Source organism: Otolemur garnettii, unplaced genomic scaffold (genome assembly GCF_000181295.1).
Source record: "Otolemur garnettii isolate 467f Iridium unplaced genomic scaffold, OtoGar3 scaffold00025, whole genome shotgun sequence".
In the NCBI taxonomy this organism is placed as follows: Eukaryota; Metazoa; Chordata; class Mammalia; order Primates; family Galagidae; genus Otolemur; species Otolemur garnettii.
Window position 1 is genome coordinate 13062219 of NW_003852420.1, and position 22781 is coordinate 13084999.

The 22781-nt window shown below is 48.1% G+C and overlaps 1 protein-coding gene across 1 annotated transcript in view; it reads right to left on the reverse strand.

The window, feature by feature from the left end:
• Window positions 1–273: 273 nt before the first annotated feature.
• The window catches only part of TGM3 (transglutaminase 3), a 45891-nt gene continuing 23383 nt past the window's right edge, over window positions 274–22781 (reverse strand). The window contains exons 8-13 of the mRNA XM_023512201.1: window positions 13994–14097; window positions 12052–12297; window positions 7650–7958; window positions 5145–5302; window positions 1255–1388; window positions 274–827 (exon numbers count right to left, since the gene is read on the reverse strand). Of these exons, the coding sequence (XP_023367969.1) occupies window positions 680–827; window positions 1255–1388; window positions 5145–5302; window positions 7650–7958; window positions 12052–12297; window positions 13994–14097 (1099 nt within the window). The 3' untranslated portion in view covers window positions 274–679. The remainder of the gene's footprint in view (window positions 828–1254; window positions 1389–5144; window positions 5303–7649; window positions 7959–12051; window positions 12298–13993; window positions 14098–22781) is intronic.

Consider the following 22781-nt stretch of genomic DNA (forward strand, 5'->3'; position numbering starts at 1 on the left):
AGGTGACCTCGTCTATTTTTGGACATATCGGAAAGTTTTCCTAAAGCGACTTGAAATGTCTTCCTATTTTTGCACCTGGAGTCATGCAGAGCAAGCTGACTCCCTTTGGACACTGTAACACAGGGAACACGCCCACCTCCAACCAAGTTCATCCCTTCTCCAGAAGGGGTGACCCCAGCAACCTCTCTCCTTCACCACTGTAGGGGAAACAGCAGTCTGGCGGAGTCGGTGCCATGTGGTTGCACTTGTTTAACATTTATTTTGAGTGTGAGGGTGTGGATGCTGTGGCAGGTGACTGGGCACCCCCTGGAATGCCCCAAATGCAGGCTGCAAATGAGGAAATGGTCTAGGCCAGCTTCTGGCCTGTATCCATCTGGAGAGTCCCTGGGTCCAGGGTGGGTCCGTCCTGCAGCGTTGAAGGGTGTGAGGAATGAGCAGGGCGCCCAGAAGCAGCCAGGGAATGTGCAAAAGTGATCAAGTCATGGGCCAGGGTGGTCCCAGTGCCAACCTGGGGGAGGGGGAAGGGAGTGTGTGCTGGAGACTGGAGGTCCACATCCAGCAGTCTTGGGGGACAGAGTGGGTTTTCCAGGCTGGACAGCATGGGCAGGGGTCTCACTCCATAGGCGATCCTTCCCTGCTCCGTGTTACCCAAGTTTGTACAGGGGGCCACTGGGGCCCTTCACTCAGCCACATCAATGGACAGCATGGCCTTGATGGCAGGGAACTTGTTGCAGGAGAAGTCAGCGAGCAGCTGCTTGGTGCCACTCCTGGTGGGCATGATCTCAAAACGTACCCGGGACCGTTCCTTGGGGCGCAGGGTTGGTACACTGATGGGGAGGGCACAGGTCAGTGTTGATGTGAGAGGCACATGTGTTGGACTAGATGGGCCTCTGTGGCCTCATTTCCTTCTAGGGTGGGGGCTCAGATTCTTTAGCTCCTTCTAGCTGCCTCCCTGGGTCACCAGGCCCCTCCAGCCCTAGGACAGCAGGGGTTTGGGAAGGGGGCTCCCATGATCTCCCAAATAGTCTTAGCTCTGAGGGCCAGCTCTTAACTCTGGTGACCTGGACTTCCCAGGAGTTCAAGTTTGGTAAACCCCAAAACCAAATGCAAAGGCAGATGCTTGAGTTCCAAGAGCCCCCCAAAGAGAATCTAAGACCAAAGAGAGCTCTGTCTACACTGCCCAGGGGCCTCACAGGCTCCTGCTGCCCCCTGCCACTGCCCCACCCCCCCTAACCAATCAGGCCAGGGACTCACTCGATCCTGAGATTGCCCCGCAGCAGGCCGCTCCCTTCTACCATCAGCACGCAGTTCTTGACTGGCTCGTCCAGGGGGTTGGAGAAGAGCATCTGTATGTTCACTGGCTTCTGCACATGCGCCTGGTCCAGCACCTGCGAGAGGAAGGGTGCCCAGTCAGGACCCCAGTGATCAGCCCTGCCTGCCACTTAATGAAAGCTAGGCAGGGGTGACTGGTAAAGGGCAGGCTATCACTGAGGACAGAGGAAGGGAGGGCCATTTATTTACGCCTGCTAAGTGCCACCACCTTGCATCAGAGAGCCTCCCAATCCACACAGTGGGTTGCTAGGACATTACCATCATCTCACACTGTGCACAGTGACCCTGGGGCCAGAGGGAGAAGGGGCACACTGCAGTGCCCAGAGCACCGTGACGTCCCTGCCCAACTCTGGCTCATCCAGGGAAGGGCAGCCCCTGCCTCCCAGGACAGCTCAGTTCCACTGGGGACTCTGAGGGCTGGGAAATTCTTCATGCTGCATTAACAACATTGCTTTCCTTAACTTTCTGCTCATAAATCCTATTTCTTTCCTTAAAACCTCCCCACAAGCATTGAAGATGGTGGTCACAGGCCTCCTGGCTCACACCATAGCTGCACTGTCCTTGGTTGGAGTCAGAGAAGGTGAAGTCTGGATTTGGCGTCAAAAAAGCAACCACAACTGTGTTCAGACACAAAGACGGGAGCTGCTGCACTTTGCCAAGGCACAGCCTGGTCTCTGGGCAGACAAGTCTCCTCTCTAGGCCTCAACTTCCTCATTAGACGAAGGGGAACAGGCACCCTTCCCTCCTAGACGGGACCAGGTGAGATCATGGACAGGGAAGAAGGCATCTGGGAGACAGAAACGAACATTTCTAGCTGGCTGATGGATTTCTTTTCTTCCTGTGAGGCTCGCTGGAGGATGCTGCTTTGTGTTAGGCTGCTTTGGTTTTTCTTACTGCCAATCCTCAGAGCAACCATTTTATAGGGACAAAGCTGATGCTCAGAGGGATTCAACAACGTGGAAATTTCACACACTCGGAAAAAGCAGGGCCTGAGTGGTTCCAAAGCCTTTGCTTTTTTCATTATGCCCTGCAATACCTACAAATAATTTGTGAATAACTGAAACATTTTAGAGACTATGATCTGGGCCATAGCCTCTCCTGTGGAGGTCACCTGAATGTATGACATAATTTGAAGAGCAAAGCATAGTTTTATGCTATTGGGATAGAACAAAGCTACAGCAATGGTGCCCTATTTTCCATATGGATATTTACTTGGAGATCGCTTTGCATTTGTTTATCTTTCTTTGTTGCTGCTTAGCAGCCTCTCCTATAGGAGAGGAGAGAGAGGAGTCCCTTATAACCTGTGTGTTAGGTCATGGGTCACTTTGAAGGACATCACCCTTTGCAACCAGGTTCAGATTTTATGATCTGATTCTATAGTCTAAGGTCCTCAAGGCTAACTGCCAACTGGTGCCAGATGAGATCATGGGGTTTTACCCTGATTATTATCTTTTTATACAGATCATTTTCCCGAATTGAAAACTCTGTGGCCTGCTCTGAGAGAGCTCTGCGTTGGTTCATTCAAGGCAAGACTGTCTTGATTCTCGGAAGGCTTAATGATGGGCGAGAAGGTGCCTACAAGGAGGAGGATCGGGAGTCTTTTTAAAGGCTTAAATAAAAGAGTTTATGATGGCACATTTTTAGCCTGTATGTGTCCTGATTTCCTTTCTAAAGATATTACAGTGTCTTTAAAGATAAATTAGACTTGCTGTGGAAATCCAAAAGATGCAGAGCCACGGTGCTGAATAAAAGAGAACCCTGTAGAAGGTCTGAGGATATTGGGTAAGGGAATATAATGAGGAAAAACTAACTTTATTTGACCATTGATCATTTTAATGCAGAATATTTTCATAACTGAACTGGCCGCCACCCAGTATCATTTTCTAGCCTCAGGAGTTGGAATGGGCCCTAGGCCATCCATGGTGTTAAATAGATGGGGAGTGAAACAGAAGAGGCTTTCACATGCAGGGGACGAGTGGGGACCCACGATGATAACTCTCCTAGGGGTGGGAAGAATGCAAGCCCAGAACAGGAAGCTGTGTTCAGGGTTGCCCCAAGGAGGGGGCTGTTTCACTTTTACAAATATTGACTATCTACTAAGATACCGTTCCAAGGGAGACAGTGATGAACCCAGAACAGAGGTAACACTCACTGTGGAGTTATAGCAGGATAGTGGACAACAATCACATCACTGCACAAAGCAAGGTGTTCTTTCAGCTGGGACAAATGCCATGAAAAGGAAAGACCTTTCTGAGGGTGTATATCTGGGTGCAGGCCTAATCTGAAGGGTCAGGAAAAGCATCCTTGAGGGCATGTGCGAGGGAAGTATTTTACTATCCCTATGACAGTTGGAGCAACTGAGACTCAGATTAAGAGACCTGCTCAGTGTTACTGCTGACACATGGAGGAGTTAAAGTCAATGCCAGGTCCATTCAGTTACATGGACCCAGGTCTGATCTGCTGTCTCTCTGCTGCCCCCAAACTGGCTCCCTAGGCTCTAAGCTGGGGGACCAACTCTTCCATTGTGAAGCACGGTCCAGACTAATCAGGACAGGGAAAGGGTATAATCACGGGCTAGCTTCACGGAGAGCTGAACTGCATCAGAGCTAACACCCTCAGCTCCCGTGCTCTCTGAGGACAAGAGCCCCTGCAGCCAGGCTGTAGTTCAGGGACAGGTGGGGCAGGACAGGGCAGCCATGATTCTCCTGGCTTCTCTAATCATCTGGGGCTTGGGAAGCTCGTTGCATGTGATTAGAAAGCAAAGGTAATTCCTGTTGAGACAGCTGGGGCAGATGGTGGCTGAATCAGATAAGAGAAGGGCCTAATGCATGAGGGTGGATCCCAGGGGAAGACACCGTCTTCTCTGCCCATCTGTTTGCCTGTCCTTGTCTAGCCTCTGAGCCCTCAGATCTGTGCCACCTAGTTCTGGCATCATCCACCCAGGGCGGGGGGTGCTTGGACCCAGGGGCTGGAAGGTGAGCACAGGGGTTCCCCCTGGGTGCTGAGGAAGGGACAGAGTAGCACCAGGGGTCTCCCACAGACCTGCACAACCCACATGCTTGGCAATCAAGCCTGCAAACAAAAGTAGGTCCTAAAAGCAGAAAAAGAGGAGTCCTTGTTCTCAGCCTCTTTGAAGCTGCTGCTGCTGCTGCTACCAATGTGCCAGGATGCCTGGGAATCCTGGCTCTGACAGTACCCGGCTGCCCCTTCCCTCTGAGCCTTGGTGTACGCATGTGTGAAATGACAAGGCACAGAGGTATGGGACTCAGCTCCTAGGAGTCCACAATTCTGTAACTCTAGGTCAGTGGTTCTTAACCTTCCTAAAGCCTCGGCCCTTTAACACAGTTCCTGTGGGTTGCAACCCATAGGTTGAGAACCACTGCTCTAGGGTGACAGGGGTGCACATGGGTTGGCCGTTTCTGATCTGGCCACGAACAGGGTCTGTGCTGTGGCCCTGGAGGGACTCAGCAGCTTGCCATGGCAGCCCTACACCTGTTCCTGTCTGTGGCACACAGAACCTGGCAGGGCCCAGCACACAAAGGACGCTCAGCCGCGGAGTGGCTGGCGAATGAGCTCCCTGCAGCCCTTCCTCAGCTGACATCCCCAGAGGGCGTGGAATGAGAACCAAAGAAGCTGCCAGGTGAATGTGCCCATTGATCTCGCCTGAATGGGAGTTCTTGGCTGGTCCACTTGGCAGAAGCTGGACTGGAGCTGGGCCCAGTTCTCTGTCCTTCCCAGTAGGAAAGGACCTTCCTTTGTGGAAGGCAGAGGATTGGGGGGGCTGCACGGACTGAGGGCCCCCATCTCTTTACCTCCAGGGTCAGGGTGGGGTTGTCAAGGATGACATCCCGCTCCACCACCACCTCAGCCTCATTGTCAACCTTGCACACGGCTGTGATCCGGATCATGTTGTCGGCCTTCAGGTGCCTGTCATACTGCGCATAGGAGATCTTCACGGGGTACTGCGCTTCTGGAAGGAGCAAGGGAGCAGAGTGAGAGGGAGTGGGGATGGGTTCTGAACCTTCTTCAGAACTGACGCCAAGCCCGGGCATGCTGGTGGCAAGCCCAGGATGCTGGCTGGCTGGGCAGATTCGCAGGAGGACATGGTGCTTCGTTCCTGTCCCCCGCCACCCCCCCACCCCGGAAAATGTCAGGGGGCAAGTGTCCTTCTAAGGGGTAGGGGAAGAACACAAATGCTGACTGCTTAGTGACAATAGCAATCCTGGAGATAACACAACCCCAGGCAGCATGGGAGGCCAGAGTATTGGCTAAACACCAGGATCTTCCCGGCTGTTTAATAACCGGAGCGTCTATTGCAATGGCATCCCAGACCACCCTGCCCCACGGGGTCCCTCCTGCTGCTAAACCGTCCACACACCAGCCAGACTAGGTTTGGGTTTTTCCCTAAGTCATGTCAGTCTTTTTTCATGTCACTTCGAAAGTCCTCCACGGCTCCTCACTGCCTTAGGGATGAAGTTCAGACCCCTCCCCTCGCCCTGCACCACCGCAGCCACCCCATTTCTCCCCTAAAGGAGCCCTCAATGCCGCTCACTGTTCTTCAGGCAAAATGGGCATTTTTCAGCCCCACGCTCACACTCACATTGTCCCCCTGCTTCTCTCCATCTATGTGGCTCCTCCCCAGGGGTGTCACATGCTCTTTTAGGTAAAACTGGGAAAAGGGAGCTGCCTCTGCCTTTAGCATTGGAAGAATTGGCCACGGCTGCTCTGAAGGTAGAGAGGACAGAGCCTTGCATCAGCTACCCAACTCTTGGGCTCAGAAAGGGAGGGAGACTTACCGAGGGCCACTGAACAAGTATGCATGGGGCGTAGTACTGTAGGACACTTCACCTGCCTCCCCCTTCCTTCCCTGTCCACTCTGCTGTCTCTTGCAAAAGGATATAGTATTGGGTTTTTTGTTTTTTTTTTTTTAAAAAACCATTTCCCTTCTTTAAATTTGTTTTTTTTGAGACAAAGTCCTACTCTGTTGCCCTGGAGTTGAATACCATAGCATCATCTTAACTCATAGCAACCTCAAACTCTTGGGGTCAAATGATCCTCTTGCCTCAGCCTCCCAGGTAGCTGGGACTACAGATGTCTGCCCCAATATCCAGCTAGTTTTTTTTTTTTTTTCTGTTTTTAGTAGAGCTGGGGTCTTGCTCTTGCTTGGGGTGGTCTCAAACTCCTGAGGTCAAGCAATCCACCCATCTCTGCCTCCCAGTGCTAGGATTATAAGTGTGAGCCACTGTGCTCAGCTTGCTTCTGTGGACTTTTTTGACCTTCAAAAACAGCTCTTTTTTTTTTTTTTTTTTTTTTTGAGCCTCAAAAGTAAATCACAGCCAGGCAGTTCCTTCTGACATTGAGAAGATTTCTGCTCAAATTCTGCCAGAAGACAGACTGCCCATAGGGATGCTGTCCTCTGACAGATGTGACACCTCAGTTTCTCCACAGACAAAATTCTTTCAAGATGGGCTGTATAATTAATCAGTTTCTATCAGTTCCTTATGTGAAGCAAATAGCCACCCCACCCTGGTTAATCTGCTTTGTAAGTCCATGCTTTTTCATCACAGCTGGAAGGACTTTGTCAATGTAGGCACACCTGCCTTCTAATCCCATGCACGGCACCAGCCTTTCTCTGCCCCTCCTTGTTCCCTTCCCATCCCTGCTACCCAGGAGCAAGGAGTCGCTGTCCCTCCCCAAAGCTCAGACCTCTAACTCCACCCACCCCTAGCAGCTGTGAGGGACATGGGGCATGTGGTTATTTCCACCCACCCTTCCAGAGTCAGACCTGAGAAGTGACTTGTGGAGCTGGAGTGGCTGGGAGAGGGTGGCAGCAACAACATAGAAAATGGGGGTGGCCCTGGATTAGCATAAGGAAGCCTAGGACCAGCATTTGTCACTTACTAGCAAGGACACTTAATGTCTTAAACAAGTCACAAATCTCTCTAAGCTTCACTTTCTGCCCCTATAAAATGGATGCTGAAATCAACCCTTGTTTAGAAGGTCAAATGTGCTGGTATATCAGGACACATTCTGCAAACAGTGGCAGGTGGTATACACCTGTAAAGGATATCGTGCCACGAGGGGAACTGCCAAAGCCTCCCTCCTGCCTCCCCCAGGGCATAAAAGGATTTTATTAGGTGGCACCGCCCTGGATTGCACTGTTCATGGAGACAGCCACTTGCAAAGCATGAGAACCCAAGGCTTAACCCTGGGGCTGCTCATTACTCCATCCTTAGCCAGCTGACTAACCTGAAACCCCAACAGACCATTAAATGCCTTGGATTCATGAACTCCCACCAACTGCAGGACAAAGTTACCTTCCTCGGGGCCCAAGGACTTCGTGACGGAATCCTTCCACACTTCGTGCACAAGTGTGCCATTGTAGACTATGGTCCAGGCTGTCATGTTCACTGTCACTGTCTTCTCATCGCTGGTCGTGTTTTTCAGCAGCAGGACTAGGCTGACTTCTTTGCCCACTGCCAGTATGCCAGTGACCTTGAACTGCCCAGCGATGCTGCGCACCTCTTCCTCTGATTCCAAACCCCCCCAAGATGTTGGGCCAAATGATGCACTGGGTTTAAGTTTCCCTAGAGCTTTGTGGAATGCTTGTCTTTCCTGGGGAGAACCTGTGTGGTGGGATAAGACAGAGCATCTCAGGGAGGTGGTGGCCACCTGAGCACAGGGCAGTGTCTGGCCCAGAAAGACAACCTGGGACCAATGCTGGCTCCACCACTGCCCCTCATTGCGGATCCATGTAAGCATCTGACCACTTCAGGTTTCCATTTCACCCTCCTTAACCTGAGACTCGCAAACCAGCTGGTCTCTGGTACTTTTCCTATCAGTTCTAAATTGAGACTCCATAGAGCAGTGAAATTCACCCAGTGTGCTGTGAGAAGATCCTAGGTGTGCTGGAAACAATTTTAAATGCCATTAATTAAATTATTTTCAAAATCAGTTTAAAGCACAGTAAGCATATTCTTATTTTTCACTCCTTTTTTTTTTTGATCAACATAATTTAAGTGTGTCATGGAAGTTTAACTATAGGTTCAAGTGTGCCGTCAGATAGAAAAGGTTAAAAACACTGCAAATGTAGACAAATCTTTATCAGTACCTGTACATTACTGCATGGCTTGATTGTTGGCTTGTGTTAATTAGATTATATTATTTTTTTGGAGACAGAGTCTCACTTTATTGACCTCAGTAGAGTGCCATGGCATCATAGCTCACAGCAACCTCAAACTCCTGGGCTCAAGCCATCCTCCTGCCTCAGCCTCCTGAGTAGCAAGGACTATAGGTGCTGCTACAACGCTGGCTAGTTTTTCTATTTTTAGTAGAGATGGGATCTCACTCTTGCTCAGGCTGGTCTTACACTCCTGAGCTCAAGCAATCCACCTGCTTCGGCCTCCCAGAGTGCTAGGATTACAGGTCCAGCCAAATTAGATTTCTTTTTCTGGTAAAAGGTCTAGTGAGGCTTGAAGAACAAACATGATTTTTAAATAAATAACACAAATTAAGCAGAAAAGGATTAGAAGAAATTCATAAGCAAAAAAGCAAGGTTATGAGTCAGAACTGATTTCATTTTAACAAATGTTCAAAACACTTCACCAGATTCTTCAGCCTTATTTCTAAAGGTGCTTTAAGAGTCAAAGAGGGACACTTGGGTCTATGCTGGTCAACAAGGACTTCTCACAGCTGCTGTGTTTCCAAGTTATGACTAGTTCAACTTGCTGACAGATACCAGGTTTCCCAAAAGCAAAGCCTGAATGAAAGAATGAGGTTTCTGACAGGCTGGCTCAGGCTGTGGGTGGTGCTGAAGGTGGTGGTGTAAGTGCCCTGCACTCAAACAGCATGTGGGGCAGCACTGAGTGCTGAGTAACCGCCTGTGAGCCTCGGAGCCAGGCTGGCTGAGCCGTCCTCATGACCTCCTGTCTGGGGCCGAAGATGATCTGGTGCAGAGAGACTGCGACACCCTTCCAGAAGCAAAGACTTAGGCATACCAGGAAGAGTGACCACCTGTATGTCTGCAGGCCAGCCACACTTCCAGTCCTCTACCTTCCCAACCAACCTGGACAATATTTAGGTGCTTCTTATAAGCAATTTGCAACTCACTGAGCCTTTTCCCATAAGTTAACATATAACACCCAGCGTAGACTTCAGAGGCCAGCTAATCCAAGGTCATCACATTAGAGTGAAGGCCCTAAGAAGAGAAGCAACCAATCCAGACCACTCTGAGGATTAGAGGCAGAGAAAGAGTGGGGTGGGGGATGTCTGGATCCCGATCTAATGTTTCTAAGGTTTCTCCCACACACCCTGCTAAAAAGGAGGCAGCCGCCAGATTACCTACACTGACAGCTCCTGGTGGGCTGGGTTCCTTTGAGCGCCTTCCCATCCTCTAATGGAGTTGAAATTCCACACCCAGAGCTGAAGGCTGTGCAGAGACCTGAGGCTTCCGTGCCTGAGATCTCGAAGCAGATGTGTTTGCACAATGAGGCTTGGAGCCTCCATGCCTATATAGGTCACCTGCCGGGCTTACTCAAGACGAAGCTTCCTGCTCCTGTTTTCTCCCTTTGCTATTGGCATCGCGTCAATGCGTAGCAACCCATTTTATGAGCTTTTCCCCCCTGGGGCCCTCAGAGACAAGCTAGTATCATGAGGTAAGAAGAGCTGGGCAACAGCAGGCAAATGATCTGTCCTGCTGTCACGTAGGGCCTGGGGCATTGCCAGGAGTCCTGTAAGGATCCCCCCAACCTGGCCATGTCTGGCCCCTCTTCCACTGGGGAGGAGGCTTAGCGGGGACAGCCAGAGGCTCCAAGAAGTAGGATCAAGGTGTAAAAGTAATGCAAGGAACCCCACAGGGTCGTACCTCCATGTAAGCAGTGCCTGCAAAATAGGCACTTGGAAGGTCACTGTTTCAGTGACGCTATAGATGTAAAGATCACGGCTATTAAGTCCTTATTACACACCGGGGCATCACACTGGGCACTCTGTATGATGGGCTCCTTTAAGTCCCACTGAAGACAGGCATTCCTATTCTCATTTTACCAGTGAGGAAATGAGGGACCAGAGACCCTAGGAAACGTGCTTGAGTTGACATGTACGAGTGGTAGGACTGGGGTTCACCTTCCACTCCTGGCTCAGTACACTTGTTCTACATCATGGCATTGTTGAAAATACTTCAGCCCACCCCCCGGCCCCATCTGCAGTGTTCTCAGACTGCCTAGGAGAAGGTCCATCTGACCTCAACTTTGGAAATGGCCCACAGAGGCAGACTGTACCAATCTCATACCCTGGGTGTCAAAATGGTATTTGTGGATGTCAAAATGTCTGGTCTTGAACTCCTGAGCTCAAGCAATTCACCCACCCATCTCACTCTGAGCAAGAGTGAGACCCCATCTCCACTAAAAATAGAAATTTGTAGACATTTTGATGTCTACAAATACCAGTCCCCAGAGTGGTCACGCTCCTGGACTTGGAGTCAGAGCCATCTCCTATACTAAGCTTTCCTCTTGTGTAAACTTCAGCCACCAATGACAGCTGGTAGCTACTCAGAGATTTGGGGCTCAGTTTGGGGGTACTGTGGGAACCTTTATGAGAATATTGTTCTTAACTCCTCAAAACCAATAATGAAGATCAATGGAATGAACTATTTTGAAGCATTTTAGAAAGAGTGAAATATTGACCCCCATTAAAGAGTAACTGGCCCAGCTAGAGAAAGCTCTAAAAATGAACTTCAGTCTGGCATGGTGGCTCACGCCTGTAATTCCAGCACCCTGGGAGGGTGAGGTGGGCAGATTGCCTGAGCTCACAGGTTCAAAACCAGTCTGAGCCAGAGTGAGACCTTGTCTCTAAAAAATAGGCAGGTGTTGTGGCAGGCACCTGTAGTCCCAGCTACTTGGGAGGCTGAGGCAAGAGAATCGCTTGAGCCCGGGAGTTTGAGGTTGCTGTGACCTGTGACACCATGGCACTGTACTGGGGGGGACAAAGTGAGACTCCGTCTCCATAAAAAAATAAATAAATAATAAAAATAAAAATGAACTTCATATTCAAATGGAGAATTGTCTTCATCAAAGAGATATGATGATGGTTCCAAAAGCAACTTCCAAGAAACAAATGCAATTTGAGTAAAGGCAGCCTCATAGCAACTGGCTTTTCAAGATGACTTTGAGGGGCCCAGCACCTGTGCAGACACCTGAGATTTCAGGGACTTGGGCATTCTCCCCCTCAGGTAATCATACCTCATCTGGCTTCTTAGGAGGCCTCTGAGTGCACATAGCACAGGCTCATGTTCTGGGTACATTTCTTTGTTCAGATGATGTTTTCTGCCTGTGTCTAGGGAGGCTAGGGGAGCAGGCTAACTGAAGCTAAATAATCTCACGCAAAGCCCTTGAGGGCCTTGCACAGGGTCTATGTCTCTTTCCGTGATGTTCAACCATGATGCTGTCACCCCAGTTATGCAACTGAGAAAGGGACAAGCTGGAGATGAACTACCTATGCCAGGCAGCAAACCTCTACCACTGGCACTGTGGCTGGCCATGGTAGCTTTGTTTCCCCTGGAAGCAATCTTGGGAGTTGGCATTAGATGTCAGGGAGCATCTTATCATTCAGACAGAACTAGCTGAGAGTACGAAGGAGGAGGAGGCCTTCTCTCCTCTCCACCCTCGAAGCCGTCCTCCCGCCATGGGTCACCGTGTGGCACTGCCCCTTCAGCATCGCTCCTACCTTCTCGGAACTTGTACTTCTCCGTGACGTCCATGCGAGAGTAGCTGCCCACTGCCTTGGTGCTGATGTACTTGCCAATGGAATGAGTATCCACAGAAGTCTTTCTCTGCACGCCGGTGCTACTGTCTTCAACCCAGTTGATGCGGTCAGCATTAACTTCCGCGAAGAGGAAGGCCATGTCGAATGGCAGGTCCACGTCGCCCTCTCGGACCCCGTGGACTGAAGCAGGGCCACACTGGAACACCCCTAGTGGCCAGGATGCACAGGTTGGATATATGCCAAGGCCAGGTCTGCCCACAAAAGCTCACACAGGACCCACTCCTCTGAGGGCCTTCCATAGCCACCCTCCACCCCTCCCCATCCCTCCCTCATTTGGCATTCACCAGGGGCCCTCCTCAGCTATTGTTATCTTTCTGTAATGCCACCCTAGTCACTCTGCCTTACCACGATACGGGCTCAATCCTGCACTCTGTGGATACCTAGTCTGTGCTCACCCACTGTCCTTGGTCTGTTTCTTAAAAGTCTTGCTATCTTGAGCTCAGGATGCCTCTTTTCTAGCTCTGCAAATTATTTGGCCTAGAAGGTCAACATCCCCCTATTACTGGAAGAATTCCCCGAATGCCCAGTCCACAGGAGTCTCTTGCTCCTCTGAGCTCCCAAGCTTAGGTAGCTCAGATAGATAGAGGATAGATAGATAAATAGATAGAGGGATAGATAGCTAGATAAATAAATAGATCGATAGATGAATAGATAGATAGATGAATAGATAGAAAGATGGATAGATGAATAGAGAGACAGATGGATGGATGGATGGATAGATAGATAGATAGATAGATAGATAGATAGATAGATAGAATAGATAGATAGAAAGATGGACGGATGGATAGATAGATGATAGATTCACAGTGACTTTCAAAATTTCTTTTTTACTATAAGCCCTAGAAAGACATACATTTGACACCTTGTAATACTGAAACAAAAGTTTCACAGAACTATAGTCCTTAGTGTTACTGTCTAATGAGCCATGGTATTTTATTTTCCTTTCCCCCCCATTCCATTTTCATTTCTTAAAATGATAGTCACAACTCACTAAGTTGATTTTATAACCACTAATGGGCTGCAATGAAAACTTTGAACAATAGTGGCCTTGAAAATATCTTCGAGGTTACTCCCCAACCCCCACATCTGGTAACGCCCATCGATTCTGATCTAGGGGCTAGCGGTTGAGGGGCGGGTAAGACAATTCTCATTGTAAGTCCTTTTAGAACAGGTTGAATGCTTTTCGACTGTGTGCACACATTACTTTATAATTTTTTTTTTTTTTAACATTTGAGAGCAGCCACTCAAAATGAAGGTAACAGACAAGGCATGCTCTAGAAATTAGAGAAGGGAAGAGGAAAGACTCCTGGAGAGCCCGGGTCCAACCCCTGTGGGAGAGAAGGGCCAGAGAGGAGAGAATGTAGAGCACAGGTCTGGGACGGGGCACAGGCCTGCCTGAGGGAGAGCTCTGCTGGCAGAGGGAGCTGCTGGGCAGATGGTGATGGGAAGCATGGAGCGGTGTGGAATGTGGACCAACTCCCAGGGCAACCAGTAACTGCAAGGTTTTGCACTGGGAGGGACACGCTGCTAGAGGCAGGACGGGAAATCATCATTGGCAGAGGAAGGTTTCTCTCCCTTGTCGCCTGGCCCTTGCTGGCATCTCTGCCACAGCAACACCAGCCAGTGCAGGTGTACAGAAGATACTCATTTAAATAGCAGCTTGAGCCAAACAAAATAAGAAGGGGAAATCTATTTTATAAAATATTTTGGCTTTAACTCCACTGTGCATTCCTGAGATGAGGAGGGCTTTGGGGTCACTTCCCCATGCTGCTGTCCACTGCTGTAAGTGACTGAGAGGCTCGCGACTTAGGGCCGTGCCCTGGAAGGGCCGGTGCAGGGTTACCTTGACTCCTTTCCTGAGGGGTGGCGTCCAACACCTGCCAGCCACCATACGAGGGACCCAGGTCAGTCCGCAAAAACCAGGCTTCATTCCAGACATGGAAATTCCTGTGGACAGAACCAGAGACTGCAGAGTTTGCCCAAGGCCACACAGCAGGTGAGTGGCAAAACACCACATCTTTGCCCTGACAGATCAGTGCCCTGACAGATATCTATTGAGTTTACCCTGGGTCTGCGATTGTGCTAAGCCTTGGTGAGCCCCGCCTTGTGGAAATCCTCACAGTGCTGTGAAACGGGTACTCTTTTGACGCTCATTTCATAAAAGGGGAAACTGAGACTCAAGGAAATGAAGCAGCTAACAACGGCGGAGTCAAAGTGTGGACCCAGGTACACCTAACCCCAAGGCCAAAGCCTTGACCGCCACGCTTCACGCTCCACGCTTCACGCTTCACGCTTTCTGGTGGAGGGGAACCCCTGTAGGTTGGAGCCAGCTACCCAGCCAGCAAACCCACGCAGCTTTCTTGCTGTGCCCTCCTGGGCACACTTCTGTATTTGGTGTGGGATGAACATGAATGGGGTTGCAAGAGGAATGACAGGTCTGGCAGGGTCTGCCTTGAAGAAAGGCATAGGCCGGTCCTCAAGTGCTCTTTGTCTGAGTCTCAATCGGTGAGTCCTTGCTCACCCTGCACCAGGCAAAGCCAACTCACCAAAGTGAGTCTTGGTCATTTGGTCCCTTGATTCTGCACTCTTCCCTCCTCCTCTCCACACCCATGGAAACCCCAGGAACACTGCCTTGACAGTTTTCAGTTCATCTTGGGGATAATATAAATCCAACATAAATCCAACTTCCAGCCAACAAAAAAATTTTTTTTATACTCCTAAGGCAGCGGTTCGCAACCTGTGGGTTATGACCCACAGTAATTATATTAAAGGGTTGCAGCATTAGGAAGGTTGAGAACCACTGTCCTAAGGTGACAAAGATAGTTCTTTTCTTTTTTTTTGAGATAGAGTCTCAAGCTGTCACCCTGGATAGAGTGCTGTGGTGTCACAGCTCACAGCAACCTCAAACTCTTGGGCGTAAGAGATTCTCTCACCTTGGCCTCCCAAGTAGCTGGGATTACAGGTGCCTGCCACAACACCTGGCTATTTTTTGGTTGTAGTTGGTTGTTTTTAGTTGTAGTCATTGTTGTTTGACATCCCTGGACTGGATTTGAACCCGCCAGCTCTGGTGTATGTGGCTGGCACCCTAGCCGCTTAAGCTACAGGCGCGGAGCCAGACAAAGATAGTTCTAAGCAGACTTTCCATTTCAGAAGCCATAAAGGAAAAAACCGACACATTTGACTATCTAAAAGTATTAAAGTTACATATAAACAAACAAACAAAAACCTGGTAGCTCTATTCCTGGGATGGAAGACAAACTTGTAATAGATGAAACTATATAATGATAAACTCTGAAAAATAAACAACTAAAAAGGCAAATCTCTGAGAGTGAACAAAAGAGGAAGATTTTCAAGAGAAGTCAAACCTGGGAGGAAGCCACCAGTGTGGGGTGAGCTGCGCTTTCTGTGGCTCAGTCCAAAGGACAGGACACTGTCGGGGAACAGTGCAGGGCAGGAAAGACTCCACAGCTTCCTGACCTGAGGAAACAGCCTGGGCCAAGTTGGATTGGTGGAGAGTGAGGGGAGAGTTCTTGAAAGAGAGACCCAAGGAAACCGCCCACATCTCTGGGTGACCCCTGAACTTCAGGTGCACGAGACAGGCTACCAGTAATTCATCTAATGATGAAAGAACCGAATAGACCCGGGCACTGTTGTTCAGTGGTTACTGCACCCCGCCACACACAACAGGATCAGCAGTTTGATTAACAACAACAACAACAAAAGAGGCTCGGCGCCTGTGGCTCAAGCAGCTAAGACACTAGCCACATACACCTGAGCTGGCAGGTTCACATCCAGCCCCGGCCTGCCAAGCAACAATGATAGCTGCAACCAAAAAATAGCCAGGCGTTGCGGCGGGTGCCTGTAGTCCGAGCTACTTGGGAGGCGGAGGCAGGAGAATCACTTGAGCCCAGGAGTTGGAGGTTGCTGTGGGCTGTGATGCTGTGGCACTCTACCCAGGGCGACAACCTGAGGCTCTGTCTCAAAAAAAAAAAAAAAAAAAAGAACCGAACTAAACTGACAGTCGCTGCCCACCGCAGGGGAAGATGGTTAGCTGGTTGTGTCTGCCGGAGGTGGAGTGCGGAAACAAAACAGCAGCCTTCAGACATACCCAACATCCAGGGGACAATTTAAAGTGGCTCAACATATAAAGAACCAAAACATGTGATTTATCCTCAAAGGAAAAAACAATCAACGGAGGTCAACTCAAAACAAGCCAGACAGAATTGTCAGACAGAGACTTTGAAGCAACTTCTATAACGATGCCCGATGAAATAAAGGGAAATGCGCTCATAATGAATGAGAAGAGAGGAACTCATGGCAGAGAAATAGAGAAAAAATGGAAATTTCCAACTGGATAAAAGACCAATATCTGAAATAAAATAATTCCATAGATGAACCTATTAGCACAATAGAGATGACAGAAGAAGAGTCAATAATCTTGAAATAAATCAGTAGAAATGATCCAGTCTGAAGATCAGAGAGAAAAATGATTGAAAAAAATCAATAGAGAAAATAGGCGCAACATCCGTGCTAGATAGAGTCTGGCTACATTAATATTAGACAGAACTTACAAATCAATACAAAAAAGACACAAAAGAAAAACACGCCAGTAAAGGGCAATGAGAAGGCAGTTTGTATAAGGAATACAAATGATCACTGAACATAGGAAAATAGTTTTAACCTCACTACTATCCAAAGAAAATTAAAATGACATAGATTAGATTACACCTGCTAGACTGAGGGATAGAGGCATAGATTACACCTGCTAGACTGAGGGAGATTAAAGCCTAGGATGATACTCATTGTTGTACTCATTTCCAGGTGGGAAAACAAGCACCGTCATACCCCACTGGTGGGAGTTTAATTTGGTATGACTTTGTGGGGAGCTATTTGGCAATGAGTATTGGGAAAAAAAAAAAAAAAACAACCCTTTAAATCTACATACCCATTGAGCTAGTAAGTCCAGGTCTAGGAATTTCTCCTATAGAAAAACTCACATCACGTCCATGTAAAAATGTCCAGCATTGTTTGGAACAGCAAAAGCGTTGGAGGAAAAGGTCCTCCCTAAGGGGGCGTTCAGATAAACTGGCACAGCCATGCAGTGGAATATCAAACAGCTGCCGAGAAGAGCAAGCAAAATCAATCCAGTCCCTACACGGAGAGATGCCACTTGATCCTACACTTGATCTTAGCCCAAAGGCTGAGAAGTGATGGAGAGATGTCTTGAATATATCATGAAGGAAGAAGGTCAAGTTTCAGAATAGTGTGCGTATCTTGTGCGTATGTATATGATAAACTCATCTGAATTAAAAAATTGGGGAATGTTAGTCTCTGATAATTCCATTGTCTTAGGTAGCCACCCTTAGCAGTTTGATGTATGTTTTGTGTGCATATGAATATTTTCTACAATTAAAATTAATCGATGCTTCTATAATTAGAAAAATGAATGTTTAAAACATTTGCATATTAATAAATGATAACTAACGCAGTGTTAACATAGAAAGTTAAATGTTACAACTGCCTTACACATATGAACTCATTTAATCCTCATAACACCTATAAAATAGAAATAATTATTGCCCCTGTTCAACAGCTCTGGGAACTGAGGCACAGAGAAGTTAAGCCCATAGAGAATGGACTTTGAATACAGGTAGATGTGGTTAAAAAAGGAAATAGGTGTCATAGGTAACAGTAGGGGGTCACAGTTTACAAGGGAATATGAGGCATTTAAAATGATCTTATTTTTGAAGACTACTTAATGACATGAGGGACATGCTCATAATGATTAGTCAAAAACACATGATTGAAACTATCAAGTGGTTGGTTTCGAGGTGTGGAAAAAAGTCGATGTATCTATTATACATTCTGTCTTGTAGTCATGCCTTGTAAAAAGTCTGTTCCCAATTCTATAAATAACAACAATGAATAGAGAACATTAGAAATATGTAAACGATAAGATCATAGGTGATTTTTACTCCTTTATATATTTCGAAATTTCTTACAATCGTTTGGGGAAAAAGTCATTATAAACATTATCTCCTGGACCCACAAAACATCTTTCTGAATGGGGCTTCAGGAGCCGTTAGAATTTGCCAAGGAGAGGGCGGGGGAAGAAGGGCAGGGAGATGATCCCAGGTGGGTGAGAGGGGCAGGGGGATGAGAAGCTGGTGGGAACATTGAGTTCCACATTCCTTTCATTCCTGGCAGACAACCCCAGGGAAAAGGCTGGTCGGTAAAAAAACAAAAATTGGTAAGTAGTTGTGTTTTAATACTTATTTGCAAGGCAGGAATTAAAGATGGAGCAGATTTCAAATACATAAATCCACCTTGGTTCCTCCCTCACGCAGAAGCCAGCCACTTTAGTTACAAATATTTGGGATGGGCATCATCGTGGAAATTCTGGTTTGAGTTTCCAGTTGTGTGCCCTGCTCCCTCTCACTCCCTCTCGCCTCCCAACCTTGGGCTTTGTCCCGGTCCAGAGTGTCTGGGGAGCAGGGACTCAGGATGAGGACAGGCTGCAGGCATCAGAAATATTGGAAGCGTTTATTAAAAGATACCGATTTCTGCCCTTCTCATCTCCCCCAGCCAAGCTAATCTGATGTAATCTTTGAAGTTTATAAACCATTTCTGTAGAGACACCAACTGAGCTATGTTTGCCTTTGAATTCATAGTTAGAAAACCCTGCCTAGAAAGTGGCCCCCAATCCCCATCCTTTCTGTAGGTAAACTCCGCTCCTCTCCAAGTGCTGTTCAGATACTGATACTGCCTCTGCCAAAAAAATCTTTCCTGACATGCTGAGAGGCACCAGCCATGCCTCTGGCTATCTCTGCATCTTGCCCATATTCAGTGATTTATGTCTTCTGCTCCACAATTGTCATTCTTTCTATGCAGCTATAAGCCCCTCTGGCATGGTGCCTGCATCTTACTCTACTGGGCGCCTCGTATCCAGTGCAGGCATGCACCGAATAATGTTGTTCTCGGGCTGAGGCCTCTCTCCTTGGTTTTTGCACCCTGGGTCTGGGTGCAGTGCTCTAGGTACATTGGCAGACAGCTGAGTGCCAGTGGAGACAGGTGTTCAGAGTCAGAGGCCGTGGAAAGATTGCATGAGGAGCTGGGGCTCAGCCAGTGTGGGTGCCCATAGCTCTTCTTAGGAATCACTGCCAACTCCACCTCCCAGACAGGGCTGGGGCAATCCCCACGTGGCTTCTACTTCCCAGCTCTCCAAAGTCTACAAGAAAGGTCAGCTCTATGATTCTAGAAATTGGTGGGTGAAGTTAAAAGAACCAAGAAAACAAGCCAGAGGCCAGTTGTGGTGGCTCACACCTGTAATCCTAGCACTTGGGAGGCTGAGGCAGGTGGAATGCCTGAGCTCACAGGTGCGAGACCAGCCTGAGCCAGACCCAGGGCCAGAGTGAGACTTCATCTCTAAAAAATAGCTGGGTGTTTAGCCGGGCATTGTGATGGGCCCCTATAGTCCCTCCTCTGGAGGCTGAGGCAAGAGAATCACTTGAGCCCAAGAGTTTGAGGTTGCTGTGAGCTATGACACCACGGCACTCTACTCAGGGCAACAGCTTGAGACTCTGTTTCAAAAAAAAAAAGAGAAAGAGAGAAACAAGCCAGAAATATCAAGCGAAGCTGGGTGAAATTGCCCCGAAACATTCGGCCGCTGCTTAGTAGCTGTGATTCTTTTGTAGTGGCCTAGAAGGGACCATTTTGAAGAATCGTGCTGAACTAAGGTCCCCACAAAAGTGTCCTGACTCTGAAGAAAGTAAATATTCTGGAACCTTCTGCCTCTTGAGCCAAACCATGGGCATGTGCAGAAAAGGCTTAGGAAAAAATGTACCCTGCTGGCTACTGTGAACGTGACTAAGAGGAAGAGACCCAAAAGATGTGACTGAGGTCTGCGGGTCTGGCCTCTCATCTTACAGGTGGGAAAGTGAGGATAGTAAAGTTAAGGAACTTATGTAATGCCACACTTGGTCAGAGGGCCTAAACATCTCCGGCTGTTTAACCTTAGCCATGCTACTTCTCCCTGGGCCTCTGTGTTCTCATTGACACCACCAGCAGGTCTCTCTCTGCGGTCCCTTGCAGTCCTAATGTGCTTTGACTCGGTGGAGTCCTGTTTAGGACACCTGTGTTCCATCCCTAGCCTGGACACTGACTCACAGTGTGACTTTGGGCAAGTCATTTTTCTTCATTGAGTTCCTGAGACGTTTAATCTTACAGAGAAGTAACATTTACCGTCTATGTGTGAACCAAAGAACCCCGCTTCTCCACCTAGACATCACCCATCCTAACCAGAGCCCCCGCTGGCATCTAGCCAAACTCCTCTGGAAAATCTCCTAGGTAAGAGCTGTCAGATTCCTCAAACATCAGTCAGAAATAATAACAACAATGGTCTCTGGCATCTCTCTGATGCTTTGTGGTTTACAAAGCTGCCTGAGTTCAAATCCTATCACCACCTTCTAGTTATGTGCTCTTGGGTAAATGACTCAATTTCTCCGTGCCTCAGATTCCTCACCTACAAAACAGGCACAGTGCCCACCTCACTGTGGGTGAAGAGTAGATATTAGCACTTAGAAGAGGACCTGGCTCACAACGATGGCTCAACACATCATCAGTTGCTGCTGTTACTGCTACTTAGCTCCTCTGATGCTTTGCCTCATGCAATCCTCACATTTTATTACTCTAGGCAAATATAGACAAGGTTCTAAAGCTTCCAACATTTATAACATACAAAGATTCAGACCAAAGGTTTTCTGTCCAAACCAAGTTTTCTTTATAATAATAGCTTAGCAATTTTGCTCTAGGCAGCGGAGTGGGTTAGCTCTCCCCTGCATGGGATTTAATGGAGAAGGGGCAGTACGGCTACCTTGGGAGGACTGGCTCTCATACACAAAAAATTCAAGCTGGGAAGAGACTTCAGTGATCATTTAGTCCTAGGCCAATCTTTCTATTTCACGGATTAAAAAACTTGGGACCAGAAGCATGGGATGTCTTAGACACAGCCTTGCAGCAAGATGGCGGTGGGGCGGGACCAGTGCTTGGATCCTTGTCTTCCTACTGGTTCCTCCTAGGACTGGTTCCTCCCCCGTGGCTGGTAGGGAATGGGGCAGAGAGTGACCACCAACTCCCTCTGCTTTCTGAGAAGGGTTCAGAAAAGGGAAGGGATGGGAAAGGGACAAGACTCTTAGTAACAATCCGAGCTTCTAGACCTGGGACCTCCCCACCAGCAGGCCACAGAAATGACAGTGGAGCCACCCACCCTGGAATGTCCCCATTAGCCCATACTTGCCCCAAAGGTGACTATATTTGGAATGATGACTGCACTTGTTCAGCGGATGTGGAATAGTAGTGTGAGTCAGTAACCAAGAGCGGTTCCCACTCCAAATTCAGCTGAAAATCCCTACTTTCATGCTTCTAGGAAGCCTCCCTAAACTGTTCCCTCCCTGACTTCCTGGCCACTCACAGAATCTCTCACTTGCACGTCACACACCACTCTGTGTTGATAATTCACCTCTGCTCACACCCTGTCCCCTGACAGCACAGCAAGCCCTTTTAGTAGGGGTGAGTCTTCAGCTTTCCTCAGGTGCAGGATAATCACAGGAGGGTTATACCAAAGAGCACCCCACAAAGATCAGTCATCCCGATCTCCTTAGGTAGAGGAAACTAAGGTGAGGAATGGCATTGCCCCAACAATCAGAACTGTTTGCGGTGGAAGGTCAGGGAAAAGAAAAGACACCCACTTCTGAGAAACTGGAAAACAAAACCTTGCCACAAGTAGCAATGTCATTAGAGAAAAAGATAGGTGCAGATCAAGAGAGGAAATTCTAAAATAAACTTTCTTCCCTCCCCCAATAAAACCTTGGAATCCATGAGACCCATTGCGAATATAGATAAGCCTCACTCTCCAAAGAGAGGAATGTTTTTTTGTTTTTGTTTTTGTTTTTTTTTTTTTATAAGAAACTAGGTCTAGGCTCAGTGCCTGTCACTCAGTGGTTAGGGCACCAGCCACATGCACTGGAGCTGGTGGGTTTGAACCCGGCCCAGGCCTGCTAAACAACAATGCCAACAATAACAAAAAATAGTCTGGTGTTGTGGTTGGGCACCTGTAGTCCCAGCTATTTGGGAGGCTGAGGCAAGAGAATCACTTAAGCCCAAGAGTTGGAGGTTGCTGTGAGCTATGATGCTACAGCACTCTACCGACAGCAACACAGTAAGACTCTGTCTCAAAAAAAAAAAAAAGAAGAAGAGACTAAATTTAGCTATATTGTCCAGGTTGGTCTTGAACTTGAACTTCTGGCCTCAGTGGGGCCTCCTCCTGCCTCAGCCTCCAAAGTAGCTGGGACTACAAGCATGCACCAGCACAGTTGGCTGGCTCAGAGGGCATGCTTTCATTACTTAGTTCGGTAGTTGGCAGAGTTGTTATTCACCTGTTTTAGCAGCTTTTTCCATTAATTTCTATTTTCCTCTCACTTTTCCCATTAGTTACAACAAGAAAAGTTGGGCCTATGTATTCTGGAAATAATAAGTAATAAAGATGCTTTATATAGACTATCTCAAAATTGAACATCTGAAAACAAGATGTGTCTGCTATGAGGTTATTTAGCCATATAGAGAGGGTGCCAAAA